The 22365-nt window shown below is 48.9% G+C and overlaps 1 protein-coding gene across 9 annotated transcripts in view; it reads left to right on the top strand.

The window, feature by feature from the left end:
* Nucleotides 1-21953, top strand: part of Prr5l (proline rich 5 like) — a 184719-nt gene extending 162766 nt beyond the window's left edge. For all 9 annotated transcript variants that reach the window (XM_036183789.1, XM_036183788.1, XM_036183785.1 and 6 more), the window contains 3 exons: nucleotides 4335-4475; nucleotides 10266-10392; nucleotides 20251-21953. In XM_036183789.1, coding sequence (XP_036039682.1) covers nucleotides 4335-4475; nucleotides 10266-10392; nucleotides 20251-20651 — 669 coding nt within the window. In that variant the 3' untranslated portion in view covers nucleotides 20652-21953. The remainder of the gene's footprint in view (nucleotides 1-4334; nucleotides 4476-10265; nucleotides 10393-20250) is intronic.
* The last annotated feature ends 412 nt before the right edge of the window (nucleotides 21954-22365 follow it).

The following is a 22365-nucleotide window of genomic DNA, read 5'->3' as shown; positions in this document are numbered from 1 at the left end:
GTGATGTCACTTTCCATTGCAGACCTGCCTTCACGGCTCCTGCAACACAGTGCATGTAGTAGCCTGTAGCCCGTTCCTCTCGTCATCCTTGGTCTGGACCAGTGGGGTTAGAGACCCTGCAGCTTCTGCCCCCACAGATACCCTTTCCCTTGCAGCGGTCACCCCTTAGCGAGCAGCAGGTCCTCAGAGAGACAGACCTGAGGGTAAGGTTCGCCGATGTAGCAAATAAAAATACAAGGTGTTGCCTTAACTTTGAATTTCATATAAATGTCAAAGAATGGATTCTGATACACGTGTACATGAAAACAGAATTTAGCTGGTATCTTGTGTTTGATCTGTTTACAACCCAAAGGAAAGGGATGTGCAAATCAGGGTCCTTTGTGTAGCAACTGCCAGGACCTGGTGATGGCTATAGAATGTGGAGTGTGGGTCGGGATGGGCATGGAGGGGCTCAGCGCCAGGCAGGAGCAGTCCTCCAGACCTAAGGATGGTTCTGTTTTGATTCTCTTAGAAAGCAGTCAGATCTGGCAATATGAAGTATTTCACTTTTCTCACCCCCAGCAACTGAGTGGCTCTCACACCCCGACCACTTTCTTCCCCTGCTGACCTTGAATGGCATCTGCCTGTGCAGACACATTTTATTTGCTAGCTGAGACTGAGTGGGAGAGGCATAGATTCAGAGCATAGATGGACTATTCAGAGGGGGTGAGGGAGGCCTGTAACACATGGGTACCAAAGTAGAAGGCCCCCAAAGTGGGCAGCCTGTACATTAGGTACCGTGGAGGTGATTTTCTGTTTCAGGGACAAAGATAGACTTGCTTTTGCTTTTGAATGAGTAGGTGTCCTTTCTCTGCCATATCAGTCTGAGGACTCCCCAGGGCCCTGGTTAATGGCTGTGAATGGAAGTCCCAGGAGGCAGTGATTGACTTGTTTCTATTGGTAAAAACTGGGCACCTCATCTCTCCCTTCCAGTACATCTCCTGACAGTACGAGAAGGCAGATTTTGCACGTCGAAAACACCTTTGTGGCTGCTGGGGCCCTAGATCTAAAGCTCCACAGTGCAGCCTGGATTGAAAGTGGTTCAGTTAGGGTGGCTGCCCTAATTGTTTGGATCTGTTTTTCTCTGGCCTGGCCCAGCTGGTGGGTTTGGAATGGGTTGCACTTGAATGCCCACTGTATTTGCACACTTCAACAGTCCTCTCCATCCCCTCCATTGTGTGAGAAAAGATGCTCTCAGATACTCACTGGGAGCGTGAGGCAGCTCATTCATTTGAGAGGCTAATGTGGCAGTGTCCTTAAAACATGTGTGTGCCCAGGTATATGTGTGTGTGTGCACGCATGCACACATATACATGTGTGAGCATATATGTAGAGGCCAGAGGCCAATATCAGGTGCCCTTCCCTTTTTGAGACAAGATCTTCCCAAGCTTGTTATTTCATTGACTTGGCTAGACTATCTGACCAGGAAGCCCTAGGAATCTGCTTGGCTCTGCCTATCTGCTTTGGAGATTACAGCCTGCATCTGGTCTTTTGAATGTGGGTTTTGGGGGCGAAAACTCAGGTCTTCAGGCTTGTTCAGTGCTCACTTTAACGCACCATCTCCCCATCCCTTTTTAAAGGTGATTTTGATAGTGTCTGTTTTCTTTGAAAGAGTGGTAGCAATCTGGATATACTAACCAATGTGTCCAGAGAATAATAATGTCATGAATAAACATGTTTACTACAACATTGTTGTAGTATAAAAGGCGTTTAGTTGAAGAAATATTCACTTATTAGAATACTGTGTAGCCTTAAGGTAATATGGGGCAAGGGAAAAGCAAGGTGAGCTGATATACAAGGATGTGCAAGTTAAACTAAGCTAAATAAAGGCATGCAAAACACGGTCTCTATGTGTAAATAATAAAAGGTTATGTGTGTAATTTTATAGAGGTAAAAACTTTCTAGAAAAATCCAGAAGATAAATACAAGCCTTTGAAGGGTGGTTTCTTGTATGGATATCCAGAAAGCTACAGAAGGTGACTTCTGCTTGCCTGAACCCTGTCCTAGCTGAATCGTAACCTAGAAATATCTGTTACCTAATGGCTTAAAAGTGAAATCAAAACAAAATGACAAAGTATCGGGAGCCATCCCTATGGCTGGCAAGTGGAAGGCCCCCAGTGCATGGGTGGACTCAAGGGGCTTTCAGTTATGCAAAGTAGTTCTGCAGTTGCTGGGGGGGGGGGAGTTCTGGACTTGCCTTCCTGTTCCTCGCTGTCTCCTCTTTCCTCCAGACTGACGTTCAGACTAGTTTCTAAATGTCTACTTGCCCTTGCCTGCCTTCTTCTTTCTCTGCCTTGCATGGCTTAAGTCAAGCAGTTATACCACAGAGGGGGCGTGGACGAACAGTTCCTATCATCCCCCAGCATCCTCTGTCACCAAGTAGCCTGGCATAAACAGAGTAGTGCAGGCTAGAATTGGGTCGTGCATCCCTAGCCATCTAGCTGTCAAGCATGGGTAATCCCAACTTCTCAACTTTTTAGGTAGTGAAAGAATTAAGAGTGTATGTGAGGGATGCAGTAAAGAAACCACTGAGATGTCTACTCTGGGATTAGGGGGGAGTTGTTTTTTTTTTTTTTTTTTTTTTAATTGTGGATAAGAGAGAAAGGACATCCAGAAGAGTCCAGGGCCAAGAGAAAAAGAAGCAGACTGGACATGAGCTAGGAAGTGGGGAGGGGTAAGGGGGAGAGAGAGAGAGAGAAGAGAGAGAGAGAGAGAGGGAGGGAGGGAGGGAGGGAGGGAGAGAGAGGATGGTGGGGAAGAGAATAGCAGAGAGTGGGGGATGTTGTAACAAGGAAACACCTTGCCATTATAAAGGGATCTGGAATAGCCTGGGAGCTGTCACAGTGCAGGAGGAGTTAGGGGAGCAGGAAGGGCCAGAACTGTAGTGTGGGGGCCTTGAGATGTATAACAAGTAATTGTGGATAAGGACTGAGGGAGCCTGGAGGCCTGCATGGGCTTTGATATGGAACCCCTTCTGGTGTATGTCAATGGAGAGCCATATGTCGCTTCTGCCAGAGGCTAGGGAAAGGACTCCTTTTGATGGGTGGAAACCCATTCCACAAGTTGCTACGGAATGCTGGGTTTTATCTAACAGTCAGAAATCCTCTAGTCCAGCTCGAGCTAAGCCAAGAATGTCATTTCTAGACATATGTACTGCCTGCGACCTAACAAAGACCAAGTAAAAGAACCTTTCATTTGTAATTTGTAATCATTTTAATGCTATAGAAAGAAAAACAAAAACAAAAAAACCCTGAGGTATACATTGCAACATCTCAGGTGGCTTTGAGAGGACCATTGAGGATTGCTGGAGTCAGATTACTAGAAGGTTACTAATACCATGGACAGACAGAGAACAGCGTGGCTGGGCCTCTAAGGAGAGTCCAGCCCCCAGCTCCACGGACAGACAGCATATTGCAAGCTCTGAAGAGGCCTCAGCTGATTGGAGGATGCCCACACATGTGGAGAGAGCCGCTGGTTTGTCCTGTCTGCTGGTTCCTGTGCTGATCTCACTTTGAAGTACCATCATAGGCACAGGGAAGAGTCATATTTAATTAGGACAGTGGGGGTTGTCAAGTTTATACCCCCCACATACATGCAAATAAATCTTAAAAAATGTAAAAATGCCTCTCCAAGTCCCAGGGTTCCAGTAGATGAGTTTGAGAAGGACACACACAAACCACAGCAGAAGGGGAGATGATATGCACTGTTTACATCTAAGTGCTTAGGGTCCTGCCTAGCACACAGAGCCTAGCAAATGCAAACCCTTGTGACTACTGGTATGTTTAATCTCCTGCCTACTACTTGAATAGCTGAAGTAGTGACACTTTTTCTACTTAAAAATCACTTTTCCTTAGTGACTTGTGATTATGTAAGAGTCTAACATCTTATATAACCACGTAAGGGCTGGTGTCACCTGACCTGTGATGAGCACTTAAATATTTAGCAGATGAAATTGAGAAAGCAGCCTTGAAGTGGGGGAGAGAGTCATAATCTGTTCTGTCTCTTTCTCTCACCTTCCTCTCTCTCTCCTTGCCAACCACTGGAGTCTCCTGACAGCATGGCCCCTATTATATGTGTCTTGTATCATCTTTGGGTTATCAAAAACACGTTGATCCATACCTTGTCTTAATGCCAGAGGAAACAAGACCTGGGTCTTCTGGGACAGCCCACAGGCTTTGCACATGCCTGTCCAGTCCATCCTGAGTACACTGTAAACACTTCCCTTGAACTACTTGAGGCCGGTGGGGATCCAGCAAGCACTTACCTCTCACCATACCACCTGTCTTCTTCCCTAGGGACAGGAGCTGACCATCCGCCAGATCTCCCTGCTGGGCTTCCGGGACCTGGTCCTGCTGAAGGTGAAGCTGGGTGACTTGCTACTATTGGCACAGTCCAAGTTGCCCTCGTCCGTTATACAAATGCTGCTCATTCTGCAGGTGAGCGCTGGGGGAGGCCTGCTCCTCATGCCAGCCAGTAGTGAAATAATCCTGCCCTGATGGAGGTGGGGAGGAGGTCTAACAACAGAGCAGGGTAGCTGAGCTGTGCGTCCTTCTCATCCACCTATGTTTCTTGGTTCACTGGCTCATGTATTTGCTGTACACCCATAAGGTCCCTAGTGCTATACTTGGTGCTGGCATTGGAATAAGGGGGAAAAGACCTGGAACCTGATTTACTGGGTGCTGTCCTTCTCAGTCCCTGTGAGGGTGGGATTTGGGTGCTTGCATTCCCTCTGTTGTCTGGGACAGTCAAGGCATATCCTAAACATTTCCCTCATGCTTCTGACCTCAGCACCCAGCCCAGAGTTTTGAGCACAAGAGTAGGCTTTCATTGTGGTGCCAGCTAGTGAGGAGTAGACATCCTTCTGTACTCTTCAACTATGTCAAGGAGCCAAAGAGTGTAAATAATAACCAATATCTACCATAGTTGAGTCAGGATAGACCTAGAACTCCTAGATGGGCATCATGGCAAAGCAAGACCATGGCAGGTCTCAGAGCTGCCAGCTCTGGTCACTTTCTGGTCTCTGTTTGTATGGTTCTTCCTTATTTTTCTGTGATGCTGTCTCTTTTGGTCTTGCCTGGTTGCTGCTAGACTTGGTCTTTCCGCTGTTTGTGGAGTTATTTGGATCAGATTACATGTGACGCGCCATGGTGTTTGTTTCCAGTGAGACACTACCCAGATGGCTCCAGGCTGTCTTCTCATCCCGACCCTAAATCTGCAACAGGAGGAGGAACCAACACTTCTCAGGCTCTGGTTGTGTGCCAGGTGCAGGCACAAGGACTATAAATGTCCTGTTTTCTTAAACAATCCAAACAACCATTTTATGAGGTCAGCGTTGTTGTTATTCCCATGCTCCAGATGAGGAAACAATAACAGGACACTTCGGCGCTTGAGTGAAATCCCTCAGCTGGGAAGAGGTGCTAAGATTCTGATTCTCAGAACATCCTGCCCCTCCTTGGGGCAAGGGATCTGATTGGCGCATGTTGGGTTTGGGGATCCCTTTTGCCCAATCAGCTGTGACCTTGAGTGAGGTCAGGTGGAACCCACATGCCCTGGGGAGCCCTTTCCCATGGATGGTTCTGCAGTTCTCAGGTTCCAGTCTCTACCAGGCTCTTGATGACTGGAGGAATGCCTCCAGCCCCACCTCCCTCAGCTACTGGGCTTTTGGCTCTCTTGGGGTCATCTTTCTGCATATTCCCCTTTCCTGTACTCAGAAAAGAGGAAGGGTCATCTTAGAGATGACGATGGGTATCAGTTTAGGTCGAGGGAAGAAAGGGATGGGCATGGCAAAGTTTCTGCAGCTTGCATCTGAAGTACTGAGCACAGAGCTTAGCTCACACATAGGGAGTGTAGAAAAGGAGCCCCTGAGGATTCTGGGAGTGAGGTTAGGAAGCCGGGCTCCACTTTCTGTTTTTGTGTATAACCCTTCGGGGAGGCATCCAGCGTTAGTTACTTCCCCTTTTGCTGTGACAAAATACCTGAGAAAAACAACTTAAAAGAGGAAGGGTCATTTAGGTTTCCAGTCATCACCACACAGAAGCCATGGCAACAGGAAGGTGCAGCAGCTGCCCACACTGTATCTTGTATCTATATCAGTAAGCAGAGAGGGATGGATGTTGGCACTCAGCTGGGTTCCTCTTTCCATGCAGCCTGAGAACCCAGCCCAGGGAATGGTGCTGTCCATTTTGTGTAGGGTGGGTCTTCCCACCTCTATAACCCGATCTAGATAAGCCTTCACAGACAGGCAGGCATGCTCCCCGGGGGGGTGGGGGGGTGGGGGGGGGGGGGGTGGGGGGGGTTCCATTCTGACAGTGAAGTTAACTACTACACATCCCTTTCTATTTGTGGATATGGTTGCCGTCTGAGGATTTTTCCCCACTTGCAGGAGGGCCTGTTTTTATTCATGAAAGCCTTTTGAGGTTCTGGGTCCTGTGTAGAACAACCTGATGACACATGTCACCACCCCTTAAAGCCCTGAAGATGCCCCCAGAACTTCCATCTAATCTGCCCTGTCCAACTTACCCACCATGCTGTATACCTGCATCTGTTTCTGTCTCATCTTAGGAAATCTGCTCAAGATGGTCCCTGGACCTTCAGCCCCTTCCACTTTTCCATCAGATATTGGAAGCTGGCTTACCTGATGCTCTGGCCCTCTTGGTCCCTGCAGGGCTGGGATCTTGGTACTCACTTTCTCTCTGCTCTAAACACTGTTGTCTGGAACAGTCAAAGCAAAATCTTAAGCTTCTTCCTCATGCTTGTACCCTCAGCACACAGCCCAGTCTTGATCATAAAAGTAGGTGTTCAGAAAATGATGGAGCCAGCTAGTAAGATTTTACTAAAGAGGGCCCAAGTCCATGGCCTTTGAGGACCATGGTGGCTTCTTCCTATAAAAGAGTGAAGCTAGAGAAGCTCCGTGGCTATGTTGAAGTTCTGGAAAATTGGCCAAGGAAACAATCTCTGCTGTGGGTCTCTTTGGTTTTCCCACGTCAAGGTGGTGGAGGATCAGAGAGGTTAACTAACAGGAATACAAACTGATCCATGGAAGCTGGACTAGTCAGCCATTCCTCACTCACTTGCTCTGTCTTCTTAGCCTTACTTCCTGTCTCCTCCTAGGTACTAGAAACACGCTAAGAACTTGTAAGATGGTCACACACCAGGGTGGGACACTTGGCATCTTTTCCCTCTGTACCTCCTGGGATTAGATCTCCTGGACCCTTCCTCCCTTGCATCTCACAGACCCAAGGCAGGAGGATGACAGCTGTCAATGTAGGTCTTTCCTCAGTCCAAATCTATTTTCTGGGGCCTGAGGGGCAGCAGCTTGGGAGTCAGAATAGAATGTTCAGGGAATCCACTCTGGAGCCACACCTGCTACAGGGAATGTATTGTGAATTGTCTGTTCTTTCCTAGGCCCTTACTCTCCACAGGACATGAGACCTGGGAATGATTTTCCCAAAATAACCTGACTCTGATACAAAGAAAAAGAGCCTTTCTCAGACTTCAGCTCTCTCTTTCCACCAGTCTTCCAAACATTTTTTAGCTAATCCCTCCCTTATCGGAAGATACAAGGGCATCTCCTGCTATAGGTAGAGAGCTCATGTTCTCAAAGGGTCCCACCCAGATGATGAGGGAGGCCTTCTATCAGTATGGGGGGCCCTACCAAGAGTCAAGATGTGTGACATTGTCCTTGTTGGGCCCTGTGCCTAAGTTTAATAGTTTCTCATTCTTAATAATTGTTGACTGTAGGACTCAGCATCTTGTTTCGTACTGGGCTGTGAAAAGTTGTCATTTACGGGCTATGTTTCGATAAGTGGGCTAGCGGTGGGGCAGAAGGCTGAGGATGCCCTCAAGGGCTGTGTCCTTGGGAGAGCTACCAGCTCCAAGCTGAGTTATCATCCATTTTCCTTTCTCTTCTGGGGGAAAAGCTAGAGAAGAAGTTGATGAGAACTATCAAGAGAATAAAAATAAAAGAAGAAGAAAGCCTTTATTAGGCTTCGAGACCTAATAAAGGTGGTTTTATGGCTTGGAATGCTCTGCCCTGAGGTCTGGTTTGGTTCCTGCCCCCCTTTTTTCATACTGCCTTGAGTAACCCTGGTTTGGGCAGGCCTTCCTAAGTAAAGCAGCTTATTTTCTTATCCTTTTCATTTCCAATGCTAAGCATTCTCATGCTTGAGCTCAGGGGGAGTGTGTGGCGATTCGCCATGCCTATTCCCTCGGCCACAGTCAAGTTCATCCCAGTGAATAGTCAAATACTCTGCATTTGTCTCTTCCCTCCCTTTCTAATCCCAGACCACAAGCTCTGCATACACCTGTAGCTTCTTCTTAGGTTTCTTGTTTCCTTAAATCACCCAACACCCAAGCATCTTCAACTCATTTGATGTAGCTGAGAAGGACCAAGGGAGAGCCTGCTTCCTAGGAACCACATCTCATCTGTCCAATCCCTCATCTGCAGGAGTGGGCCCAACCTGCTTCACTCCACAGACAACTCGGGGGCTATGGTGAGCTTTGTGTTTTTAAGGAAAGCCATTCAGGGTCTATTTTGGAGAATTTGAGGCTTTCTGGCTATAGAGACCCCTGAGCCTCCTAAGGCCCTTGTCCCTTTCCTGGTGGTCTTTGCCACCCCTCATCAGGAGAGCAAATTTCACACCCTTTCCAGTAAGAAACAGAGTTCACAAGGAGCATGCTGGTTTTTTTTTTTTTTTTAAGTGTAACTGTTACTTTCATTTATTGCTACTATTATTTATTTGGTTTTTCTTTTTTTAAAAGGCTACATACTGTATTATTCCACTGATATGCAATAATATCCAGAATACACACATCTTTTCTTATTTATTTTATGTATATGAGTGCTCTACTTAATTTTTGCCTGAAGAGGGCATCAGATCCCACTATATGATGGTTGTGAGCCACCATGTGGTTTCTGGGAATTGAACCCGGGTCCTCTGGAAGTGCAGCCAGTGCTCTTAACCACAGAGCCATCTCTCCAGCTCCAGCTGCTGGTTTTCTAGGAAGCAGGTTTTTCCCAGCACCTTTCCCATTTTGGCTGCCATGCCTTTATTTTGGTTGGCTTTTTCCCAAAGCTTAGTGCGAGGGCTCCGGCCCTGCTGGACTGCAGAAATCAGATGGAGAACCACGCTTCCTCCCTCCTGTCCTGGATGGTTCAGTGCTCTTCCTCCGTTTTCCAACCTGGTAACAAGTAGCAGTCACGTGGGCTCAGAGCCAGGTAGCTTGGGTTCCAGTCCAGGGGGCTTTTTGTGTTGTTATTGTTCTTTGTTCTTATCATTTGTTGTCTGTGTTATACTAGACAAGTGTCCTAAGCCTCCTCCTGGTGTTTATGTTTGGTCATTAGAAGGATTGTTCGAGACAGGGTTTCTCTGTGTAGCTTTGGAGGCTGTCCTGGAACTCACACTGTAGACCAGGCTGGCCTCAGACTCACAGAGATCTGCCTGGCTCTGCTAGGATTAAAGGCGTGTGCCACCACCGCCCAGCTCACATGCAGTGCTTTTGTGAAGTGCCTGTGTGCTGTGGGTGAGGTCTCCACTCCTCTGTGGGTGGCATAATTGTTGGACCTTGCCACCTGCCCCTTTAGAGCCAGAGTTAGGACTATGCTACATACACTCTCCTGGGAGAACCGAGATATTGTTCTTAGAAGGCCCAGTTTCTGGTTTAATGGTTTTGTTTTGTTTTGGTTTGGTTTTTGAGACAAGGTTTCTCCTTGAAGTAGTCCTCGAACTTGCTGTGTAGATCAGGCTGGCCTTGAACTCAGAGATCCACTTGCCTCTTAGTTTCTGGTTTAATTAATCTCTAATCTTCCACTCAGCATCCTTATTGATTTTTCACCTCAGGGCCCTGCATCTTCATTTTGTCCTGGGTCAGGAAAAGCTGTCATTTGTGTTTTGCTAGGCAACCTGGCAGAGGGGCTGAGGACTGGGGACTGCTGCCTCTGGAAGGGCGTGCAAGCTGTGTCCCTATGGCTGTGGACCCGGAGAGGCACCCAGCTCCAAGTCTTCCATGTATCCTTCCCTTCCCTCCTACTCCTCCTCTCCATTTCCTGTGCGCCTTCATTCTCATCCATTGACTTGGGACAGATGACCAGCGCTTCTGGCCAGTTTCCTTCATTCTAATCACCAGGAGGCTGATTGTGACCACACTGCCATTGGCGGGCGCTGACAGGTGTCCATCGCTTCGACACTTCTCACTAACCTTTATCTGTCTTGGTTGTTTATTTGTAGAGTGTTCACGAGCCCACAGGCCCAAGTGAGGGCTATTTGCAGCTGGAGGAGCTGGTGAAGCAGGTGGTGTCTCCCTTCCTTGGCATCAGTGGGGACCGCAGCTGCACAGGCCCCACGTACTCACTGGGTAAGAAGAACATAGCTCTGAAGTCTAGAGCCTTGGGGATAATGATACCCACCACATGGTACTGAGCACCGATTGTCTGCCTAGCACTTTGTTCCAGTGACGGCCAGTACAATCTTGGTTTGTTAATTACAGATATTCCTTGACCATGTGGCAGTAACCCTGCCCTTCTACCACTCTTTCTCAGAGACTGATCCAGGCCCCTGTAGTGGTACCTGTCTTATCCATACCTTTGATCTTTGAATGTGCCTGGACATTAATTTTCTTATATCTGATACCAGAAACTGTATTTTTAAAATTATACCTGTCTTAGTCTGGGTTACTATTGTTATCATCAAACACCATGAGCAAAAGCAACTTGGGGAGGGAAGGGTTTATTCACCCGCCAGTCCATGTAACAGTTCATCATTAAAAGCAGTGAGGGCAGGAACTCAGGCAGGACAGGAACCTGGAGGCAGGAGCTGATGCAGAGACTATAAAGGGGTGCTTTTTACTGGCTTGCCTTCCCTCTTATAGAACCCAGAACCACCACCCTAGGGATGGCACAACCCACAATGAGCTGGGCCTTCCCTCCAGCAATCATTAATTAAGCAAATGCCATATAGGCTTGCCTACAGTCAGAACTTAAGGAGGCATTTTCTTAATTCCCTCTTCTCAGATGACTTTAGCTTGTTTCAAATTGACATAAAACTAGCCAGTACAACACCCTTCATGCATATGAGTGGAAATCCACCCATTATATTTCTTCCCTTGACAGCAGCTCAGCATGTGAGGCCACCATGTCACTTTCACAGCCAGATCTTTCATCTGCTGTCCTCACTCCATTTCTGTAGGTACTGCAAGGTCTTACACTGTAAGGGTTGGGGTTCCCGGGTTTGGGGATAAATTCTTCTGGGGCCTCCCCTTTTGGTGACCATAAAGCTACTGCAGTACCGGGTCCTGTCCTAGTCTCTTTAAAATATCTAGAGGGGAGTCAAATCTGGTCCTTCTTCCAGTGAGAGCACAGTCCAGATGGCCTCAGAAGAAATGGCTGATGATGTAGTACCATCTACTGTAGAATAGTTCCCAATAAAACCATGGTCTTGGTGGAAACAGCCTTGTGAAAGGCTTGAGATAAAGACTCTTCGGTTACTGCCTGAGATGTAAGCACTTAACGTGCAGACACTCACTTGCTTATTTCTGTCTTCGGGGTCTGCAGTGGTGCCTGACACCTAGCCATGCAGCAATACAGCAGATATTTGAGCATGATTGTTAGACCCATGCAGGCAGCTGTGCTCCCAAGCCTGGGCAGCCGGCACCCACAGAAAGGTGCGGAACAGGGAACATCACCTGGATTGGAACCTCTTGGCCCTCTTCCTGCGGTGATAGAGTTGTAGTTGAGCTTCCAACCCAAGGAGGCAAGGAGCAGTCTCCAGGGAGCTTGCTGCCCTTCCTGGGTCTCTTGGTGTTGAAGGCTGAGCCTTCTACTGGCAGTTTTCCTGGCCCTGGTCCTGTCTCTCTGGGGGTGCCAGCTTTACCTCATCCACAAACTGGAGGAGGCTGGCTCCAGTCAACCGACCCCCAGGGCTTTCCACAGCCTCCATCTCTGATCTCTTCCTCACTCCCTTCACATAAGGTCAGAATGCTATTGAAGGCAGACAGCCTCCCACCCTCTGCCCTAAGCTGGCTGCTGTATTGCTGCAGTCTCCGAGGACTCTACCTTCCTTATTACTGCCTGGGCTCATGCCGTTTCAGGGATGGGGGCCCAGGGAGCTGTCAGGATGCCAGCAGGTTAGCTGAATTATGCCAAGAACTCTACCATCGTCAGGGCCTAACGCCAACAGAGAGGAAGAAAAAACACTTTTCTTCAACCTCCATAAGCTCTTAGTTGGAACAGATCCCTGTAACAGATTAACGAGAAAAACAAACAAGTGTACTGAAACATGTGTTCTCACATGCAGGAGAGAATCCAGGGAACAAGTAGTTTTCAAACAGTTGGCTTTGAGTCCCTGTTTATGTAACATTTAATAAAGAACAATAATTTCTGAGAACAGGGTCTTTTGTAGTCCAGGCTGACCTCAACCTTACTATGTAAGGTTATGTAGCCGAGGATGGCCTTGAACTTCTGACCCTCCAGCTTGGACCTGCTTCTCCATTGCCTTTACTTCACTAATCTTTCATGTTTTAAAAATTACTTATTATTTTATGTGTATGGGCTTTGCCTGTATGTGCTTGTGTGTCTAGTTCCCAAAGAGGCCAGAAAAGGGCATTGAATCCCCTGGAGCTAGAGTTCCAGGTGGTTTTGAGCCACCCTGAGCTGCTGGGAATTGAATCTGGGTTCACTGGAAGAGCAGCCAGTGCACTTAACTGTTACTCCATCTCTCAGCCCCACTTCATGTTTTGAGGAGGCATAGTCTGGTTTCCCAAGCCTGAAACAAGGGTAGGTATAAGAACTCTAAGAGGAGCTACCTCTGGCTCTCCAGCCCAAAGAGGAATAATACACACTTTTGTCAGATAAGGTGAGGCCTCAGACTTTATTCTTGTATGAAGAACAGTGTATTTTTTTAAACTTACATTTATTTTATATATTTATTTGTGTGTGTGTATTTGCACGCATGCGTGCACTCATGTGTGTGAGTGTGCATGCACACACATGTCCACCCATCCATGTCACAACCCCAGTATGAAGGTCAGAGAACAGCTTATGAGGCTTATGAGAGGCCATTTTCTCTTCCCATCATGTGGGTTCTGGGCTTCAAACTCAGGCTGCCAGGCTTGGTGACAGGCACCTTTATCTGCTGGGCTGTTCTGCCAGCCCAGTTCTTATTTTTGAAAGGGACTTTGTCTTAAAGGGACAGAGGGTGGCCATTATCCTATTTGAGCAATTTAAAAATTATTATTATTCCAGTTAATAATAATCTCAGCAGATGTGTTGTCAGCTTCTCTGCCAGGCACCTTGTGTGCTGCTGCAGGTGTGCTAGTGAGCACTGTGGGATCTGTTCCTGCCCACGGTCAGTGAGGGCCAGGGTAAGGCAGAGACTCATCTGTATATGGATGCTGTGAGGGGGAAGCACAGAGACCACCCAGACAGGACACTGGGGAAGGCTCCCTGAAGAAAGTGAGGTCTGTTTGGGGAGGTGTAGGATGTGCAGGAGTTAGCTGGGAGACCATCCAGTCAGGAAGGACTTATTGGGAGGACCAGGGGGTCATGGGAGGGCCAGAGGATGGAGCACTTGAGGAACTGAAGGAGATTCAGAGGTTTGGAGTCACTAGCAGCAAGAAATAGCACTGGCCACCGGCCAAATAGTAGGCACTGTGCTGGGCGGGCTGTGGAGTAGGGTCACCATTCCTGTGTTATATGTGCTAAAGTCGCTGGGCTCTTTGAGTTAGGACCCCAAAGCTAAGATGTTTGAGCTTCTGCAGCTGCCCTTGACAACCCCCCATCCCCCATCTCAGCCCTGTCAGCACTGAGGACACGAGTTCATTAGGGCATAGTAGTATTGCTGATCCTGCCCTTCTATCCCTTAGTCCAGGAAGTGTCCCAGGCCAGACATTTCATCGCAGACCTCTGCATGTTAAAAGCTGAGGTGGGGTTGGGGATTTAGCTCAGTGGTAGAGCACAAGCACAAGGCCCTGGGTTCGGTCCTCAGCTCCGGGAGTGGGGGGGGGTTAGGGGGGGAGAAGCTGAGGTGAGTGACCTTCCCTACCCTTTGGGGACAGAGACCTCTATTGATGGTGAAAGTACCGTTCATTCAGTCTGGGTATTAAAGACAATAATTGAGGGGTTGGAGAGAGGCTCAAAGGTTAAGAACACATATTGCTCTTGCAGAAGACCCAAGGTCGGTTTCTAGCCACCACAACCCACTGTAACTCTAGCTCCAGGGAGATTACACCACCTCTGACCCCTGTGAGCCATTCACTCAGGTGCACACACCTACACATGGACACACATATATACACATAATTATTTAAAAAATGGACAGTGAAAAAATTTTAAGAGTCACATCGGTGTCACGAGAGATCCTTTTATCTGGGGCAAGGCTGTGCTGTGGCTCCGGAGACCAGAGCAGCATGAGATTTGTCAAGGCAGCTGGGACATCATCTGAAAAGCCACTCAGCCAGTGGCCATGCTGCACACTCCTATCCAGGCTGTGGGCAGGTGTGCATGGCCTGAGGAGGGTGGTGCTGCTGTTACTCCTGGAGTCCCTGAGAAATGCCCCAGCTTTGTAGGCCAGAAAGGTACTTACTCCTGTATCCCTGCCGTGTGCCCTGCATCTTCGACTCCAGAGATGCTGTCTTGCTTTAGAACAACAGATACGTGATCTAATCCAAGGCTCCAAATGGAGCATGAGCGTGTGCATGTGTGCATGTGTGCAAACCCACCCTCCAAAGCCTCAGGTTTTTTTTTTTTTTTTTTTTTTTTCCCAGAGCTGAGGACCGAACCCAGGGCCTTGAGCTTGCTAGGCAAGCGCTCTACCACTGAGCTAAATCCCCAACCCCCTCATTTTTTTTTAAATTACCATAGGACAATGGCGGTATCAGGTGAGGAAGGCAGCGTGAAACTGTAAGAACAGCAAAAGCACAGTGTGGAGGCCTGACCCAATCGCTGCCTTTCACGTTACCCAAATTCCTGAGCTGTCTGAGGTTTCCTGAGCTTCTCGGGGGGGGGGGGGGGGGGGGGGGGGCCCTCCTCTGCCGCAGACTCGGAGGCTAGATTCCTCCCTCACAAAAGCTCCAGCCTCCTTCACCCTCCCTCCTTTGTATCCCTGGGGCCCCTCTGTAGCCTGCCTGGTAGCTGGACACTAGCTTCTCTGCATGACAAAGGCCGTCTGGGCCTTTCAGGTTCGGGACTAGAGAGGAGCCCTCAATGGCTTTGGTAGGCAGGGGCATTCTGGGAGCCGAGAAGATCAAAGGCCTGTTGAGGAGCCAATCCCCCAATAAAGGACCTCCCTACACGGGCTTTTCCTCTCAAGGAGTCTGAAAGGAACTGTCATTGCTGGCTTTCACAGGGATGAAAGCCTGGCTCGGTTGGGGGCCTGTGAGCAGGGAATAAAGGCTCTGCCGGCCCTACCTTGTGGAAGTCAAGGAGGAAGGGGAAGTGGCCTGAGAGCGGGTGCCAGCTGAGGTGGCAGACAGCCTGTCCCTGCAGGAGTGCTTCATCGCCAGGACAGCTCAGTCTTTAGGTCTCTGGTGTTCCTACGAAGACAGTCCCAGTCAGTCCCTCAGTAGGAGACCCCTGTTTCCTTTCTGCTGCGGACGTGGGACTGCCATCCCTGGTACAAAGAAAAAGAGAGGAAGAGGATGATGAGCCCAAGGGTGGGAAGCTGCCTGTCAGGTCCCAGCCTTTGGTTTTCAGGCTTCTCAAGGAGCCAGGTAGGGTTGACTGATGGAGTCAACGTTCTGCTGAGGTATCTGAGGGATTAGCTCTGGTGACTGGCAGCTCACCAAGGAAGCACTGTGTGCCAGGACACTTGGTGGCAAACCATGAGGCTCATGGGGCCTTGGCTGTGCCAGCACCATCTTGGGAACCCAAACATTCTTCCAGAAAGCAGAGGCCTCTCTTGCAAGTCACTGCAGGGTCAGAGAGGAGGAAATGTGGGAAGAGTGAGGCCTTGGCGCCCACTAGGGTCAGGGCTCTGCTGTGTGGTCTGGTGTTAGTTCCCACCTTCTGTGACCCACATGCGGCTTGAACACCAGCTCTGACCTTCTGCTGGGAGAGAGCAGGAGGAAGAGACAGTGCTGAGGGCGGGGCCAAGCAATGTTTTGCCATGTTGTATTATGGACCCCTTAGGGGCAGCTTGTCCCCCACTCTTCCTCCAGGTGTGAAGTCACCCACTAATCTTTCCCTGGGCTCCAAACTGTTATTCATTAAGTGGCTCTGTTTACCATGTGAGAGAAGCCACGAGGTACAACAAAACCCACTGTAAGAGTTTATTAAGGGGAGGGAACAGAAGGGTGCTTAGGGCTATGGAAAGATCATGCAGGAAGAAAAAGGGCAGAGGGATGAGGAATGGGACCCACTTTTATAGACCCCCTCCCCCGCACATACACATGGGCTTACATAGCATACGCATAGATTACGTGATCACGAAGCATAAGGATAATGTAGGACGTAAGGCCCCAGGATGCCAGTGCATGTGTGGTCATGGGGGAGTGGCTAGGAATTCTAACACAAACACTGTACTGCTATGATTTGTCTGTCCTCCCCTTAGACTGTGCAAGGCATGGGACACATTCTTCTTTGTACCCCGGGCCCTAGAGAGGTCTGTGTGTCCCCACTAAGCACCTCAGTCTGAAGTGCTCTCTCTTCAAGACCTCTCTTCAGGCAGTAAAGTGCTGGCCATGCAAGGGTAAGGACTCAAACCTAATCCCCCAGAATCCACCTTGAAAAGTTGAGCAAGGTGGTACACCTTTAAGCCCAGGTATAGGATCTCTGAGGCTTTTCCGGCCAGTTGGTCTAAGTGAATTGGTGAGGCCCAGGTTCAGCGTGAGAGCCAGTCTCTAAAGAATAAGGTGGAGAAGTGATTGAGAGAGATACAGATGGCAGCTTCTCTGCCTTCCTTCATATGCATGTCCACACACATGTACACGTATACAACACACACACACACACACACACACACACACACACACACACACCCCACAGGATTACCTGGGTTTCCAGGATACTCTTGTTATCTCTGCTCTGACATCTGTCACAGTGATATCAGGGAAACCAGGATCCCCTCTTGGGATTGTTGAGCTCATTAATAAAATAATTTTAAGAGAAAGTTGAAGAACCATTCTATTGGAGTTGAAATGAAAAACTCCTCTTAGGAAAAAAAAAAAAAAAGTCAGGCGGCAGTGAGTTAAGCTTTTAATCCTAGCACTTGGGAGGCAGAGGCTACTGGAGATCTGAGTTAGAGGTCAGCCTGGTCTACAGAGTGAGTTCTGGGATAGCCAGAGTTTCATTGAGAAACCCTATCTCGAAAAAGAAACCCCCAAATAAAAGGACTCAAAGTTGGTTGGGGGTGGGAGGGTGAGTGGATCTGGCTTGACTTAGGCAGAGGGGTTAGAGGTGAATATGATCAAAACATCATGCATTTCAAAGAATGAATAAAAATTTTAAAAGGAAAAGAAAAAACCCAGGACAGGCAAGCTGTAAATCTCAGCCTGGGGGAGGGAAATGGAGGAGGCAGGGCTCAGGGTGCGGGCATGCAGTCTGAGTTACTGGAATGGAGGTACACCACATGGCTGCAAGCAGCCACATGACAGGGGCTGGAGCATTAGAGAAAGAGCAAGGAAGCCTGTGGTAGCAGAAAACACACTTGTGTTCTAGTCAACATCTAAACATGAATGCGGTGGGGGCCAGGAAAAGTTATACCTTCTCAGAAAGGTAGGCAGACCCAGCTTCACTTCAGGGGGGGCGGGGGTTGCGGCTTCTGAGAAGGAAATAGAGCATCTTCATTGAAGGGATAATAATTCTGCCTATCTCTTTAGCATGGCTTAAGTTGACCCTGCTTTGCTGGGGTAATCTTTGGCCAGGTCATAGACCCCGACCAACTAAAATAGTAGGTCTCTCAGCAGACCAGAGATGCTTTCCTCTTGACCAGAAGCTTTCCTGTACTGCCCCGTTATCACTACTCAAACAACCTGACCTCTTTCTAGCTTGTGAAGGTCACAAGCAGGAGCTATGCTGTAGGCCCCAGACTTGAGTCTCTGTAAGTAATTGGGACTACAGACTTCATGTTCATCTTCTCCAACACACCGGGAGGAGATGGAGTTGGGGAAGCGTCTCCTGGGCACAGTACCCAGCACTTGGTGGGCACCCAGCACATAGCGGCAGCAGGACTTGGACCCCCAGGCTCTGCACAGTTAGTGCAGCCTTTGGCAAAGTGTTGTTCTGGAAGTGTTTGCTGAAGGCTAAGGCGGCATGGACCCCCCACATCCCCCCCAGACTGCCCCAGTCTCACTCTGGCTTCAATTCGCAGCTCTTTTCAGCTGCAGCCAAGTGGCCTTTTGTTAATTCACTGCCCGTAGAACGACTTGACCGCAGTGAAAAATGGATGATGTCCAGAGAACCCTCCGAGACACCTTTTCTGGGCTCATTCCAGTAGGTTGAGGCCGGGGAAAATCCTTCAGCCAGAGATGCAGTGTGTCTCAGCGATGCACATTGAGTCTGCATTCCCTCAACTGCTCCTGTGTCCTCTCCAACCCCAGCCCCTGCTCCAACTCTGTCCTCTGCATGGATGGCCCGCCCTGGCAAATCTGTCCGTCTCAGGTTTTAGCCACATATAACAACTGAACCTCATAGCAGTGTGGTACTTTGTTCCCCAACTAGAGGATCACCCAGCTCCTGGGAGTGGATGTGGTGTTCACAGCTGAAATGGGAGAGCTCTCGTCTTCTCTTGGCTCTGGCTTCTGCACACAGCCCACCTTTGCAGATAGAAAGATGCCTTGCCTCAGGAACAGAGAATGACTTCTAGTACATGTCCTCTGAAGCTGCTGGGCCCAGCTTCTGCCAGGCTGATTGTGGGTTTTCTCTGCAATCAGTCCCACAGTGCGTGGTTGTAAAAGTAGTGTGAGAAGTGAGTTGTTCCTAACGGCAGTGTTTGGAGGATGGTTCTTTAGCTGGGTCCTTGCTGCTGTGAAGTCTTCGGTGCTTCTGTTGGAGAAGTGTCCATTTCTAGGATCATAAAAGCAGCCCATGGCTGTTCTCAGAAGTTGAGAACATTATAGCAATGGCTGTCTCTGGGGGGGACAAGTACTATGCACAGACTCTTTTTTATTGTCCATTGGCATTCTGTATTTAATTCCTTCTCCAAGACACCAGCCTCTTGGTGAGTACCCATGGATGGGGTGGCCTTTCTTATTACCTGGGTTCAGAGGGTGCTGGCTCAAGTCACCTGAGTCCTGCTCCTCCACAGCCCATCCCATGAGTTCCGTGGTATCAGTGACTGGTATCCTGAGCCCATTGTCCCCTTCGTCACTGTGGGTCTCTGTCCTGTGAACCACCTCTTTTCTGTACTGATACTGGCATAGGGCTCTCGGTTGAACCCAGAGCTCACTGATACGGGTTAGTCCAGCTGGGTAGCTTGTTCCAGGGATTTCCCGCTTCTGCCTTCTGAGTGCAGCCACCATACCCACCTGGTGTTTACATGGGTTCTGGGGATCCAAACTCTGGTCCTCACTTTTCTGTGGCAAGTGCTTTATCCACTAAGTTATGTCCGCAGCCCCTGGGCTTTTGTTTGTTAGGTTGGTTGGTTGGGTTGGTTTTTGTTTGAGTTCGTTCGTTTTGGTTTTTGAGAAAGGGTTCCTCCTCACTGGCCTGGAACTTGCCAGATAGGCTAGGCTGGCTGGCCAACCAGTACCGAGGATCTGTCTGTCTCCACCTCCCCATCTCTGGACTTGACAGTTCACGTCACTACATCTGGCCTTTTTGCTTGGATCAGACTCAGGTCCTCATGCTTGCAAGGCAGCCATTTTCCTGAGACACCCCAGCCCTCCTGACCCTGCAGAAGTCACCTTCTGAGCAGGGTTCTGAAGCCCTGGCTAACGTGTAAGTCTTCAGAGAAGAGGGTTAAAGAGGAATTAAAGGCCAATTCAGTGAGGCTCTGGCAGCACCCGGAGAGGGTGCGGGGTGTGTGTGTTCACTCCATTCAGGAAAGTCTTAGGTGAGCATTTATTGTGGAGTTCTGGTTGACTGGACACAGGATCTGGTGTAAACAGGTAAAGCTGTGTGACATGAAGATGGTCCTGTCCTCCATTGTATTCAGCGGGGCCCCACCTAAAGCTGTTCCCAGAGGCTGAGCCACTCCCTCTTCTTCCACCTGAGGAGAAGCTTCTGGTCACTCTCTGTTACCTTCCCCCAGTCACAGCCATTGCTGCCTTTTTCTCTTGCAGCCAGGAGGCATTCCAGGATCCGGCCCAAGGTGACTGTCCTCAACTATGCCTCTCTGATGACCTCAGTTGGACGGCCACTGAATGAGATGGTCCTGACTCCGCTAACAGAGCAGGAAGGAGAGGCGTACCTGGAGAAGTGTGGGAGTGTTCGGCGACACACAGTGGCCAATGCCCATTCGGACATCCAGCTGCTGGCCATGGCCACCATGATGCACTCGGGGTTAGGGGAGGAGGCTGACAGTGAGGACAAGCACCTGCTCCTGCCACCCAGCTTCCCACCGCCACACCGCCAGTGCTCCAGTGAGCCCAGCATCCCCGATAGCCCTGATGAACTGGAACTAGAAGATGGAGCAAGTGGCAGCCAGGAAGACTCCGAGATGAACTGTGCTTCCCTCAGCTGAGCTGACATCTCCAGGATTTCTCCCTACTTTGTAGCCAGGATGTATCTATGTGGATGTATCTCCTCCATGGATCACCAAGGGGCTCTTGCTTTGAGTGGCACTGCCTTATTTCTTAGGGTACAAGCCAAGTCTCCAATGCCTCTGGGAAACAGGTGTAAACCTCCCCACCGTGGTGTCTGTGACTAGCTCCTCATGCTACTGTTCTCCTGACTTCCAGCCTCACCTGCTTCACCTGGATCCTCTTCTCTGGGCCCTTCCCATCCTATTGGACTGGCTGATGCTGCTAGTATATAATGCTCTGGCATTACTGTCGCAGAAGCTTGGACCACACATGATTATCTAGAAAGTGCCAGCCCTTGCTGTTCCCCTAGTGATCCATGAGGCAGAAGCCAAGGGGTAGAAGGAGTAGTAGAGGGTCTGTATTACATGGAAGTCAACTGTAGCCCATGCCACACGTGGTCCTAGGAATGTGGCCTTATCACTTACTTTAACTGCAGTTCCTTGAAAGCATTATCCTACTCGTGGGTGAGGGTCCATCCTTACATATATGTCCAGATGTCTTGTGCTGTCTACACAAAGGGCTTTAGCCTAGCAGAATTTCTGTCTTGGACTCAGCCTCTAGGAATGAACCTTCTCAGTCACTGGTGCCTTACTCCTGTAGTTTCAGGAACTGACCACTTTCCTGTTGTGTATAAGACAGCAACTGACCTAGTCTGTACCTGGATTTCACTTGAATTTGTAAAACATGTATTGTTTAAAAAAAAAATGGCCATGAATATTTGCACATAGGACCTTGCACTGCTCATTTCCAGTGGAGTGTTTGCAGACTAAACACAGTGGGCCCCTTCAAAAATGATGAAATAGCTCAGAACAAAAGGCTCAGTAGTGGACAGGACTCACATACCTCAGAGCTCTGGGGGAGCCAGACCTGTGTCTGGAATGACCTGTGTTCTAAGTGTCTTGGCTTCCAGGGAGGCTGTGCTGGAGCAAGAAGACTGCCTGTTGAGCAGAGAAGTAGAGTGACTGGAATGTGTCTGGGCTTTTACTTGGACAGAAAGACATGGGCATGTGGGCATGTTTTATTTGGAGGGACATTTATTCTCTGAGATTACGGAAGTACGCAGAAATGTCTGGGATTCCTGTCATGTCTGTCTCATGATGCTATTTAGGCAGCTTGCTTAGTTACTGTGCTAGGTCCTTATTAATGTTCTCTTCAGGTTGGGGAAGGGGAACGTTTTTTGTCTATGTTGAATCTCTGACTTCCTCTTTTTTTTGTTTTGTTTTTCAAGGCAGGGTTTCTCTGAGTAGCTTTGCGCCTTTCCTGGAATTCACTTGGTAGCCCAGGCTGGCCTTGAACTCACAGAGATCCGCCTGGCTCTGCCTCCTGAGTGCTGGGATTAAAGGCGTGTGCCACCACCGCCCAGCTGTGGCTTCCTCTTTATAGTTGTCTGTTGGTCTTGCTAACAGAAGCTCAGAAAAACATAGAAAGTTTCTCCTGATCCTGTTCTTGACACATGCCGCCCTTTCAGGATCTGGTCAGTCTTTGGAAATTTTGTTGATGGAATCTCAATATATAACCCACCAATAGAAGAGGCCATTCAATCTCATCTAAGCCTTGAGAGTGTCACCCTTCTGGGCAAATACCTGAAATATGACCACAGCTGTGCTTTTGATGTGTTCTACTTTAAAAATCTAATTTTAAAAAATGTTTTAA

This window comes from Onychomys torridus, chromosome 4, assembly GCF_903995425.1.
Source record: "Onychomys torridus chromosome 4, mOncTor1.1, whole genome shotgun sequence".
NCBI classification, from domain to species: Eukaryota; Metazoa; Chordata; class Mammalia; order Rodentia; family Cricetidae; genus Onychomys; species Onychomys torridus.
Note: the sequence above shows the minus strand (reverse complement) of the source record. Positions and strands in the feature narration are given on the sequence as shown.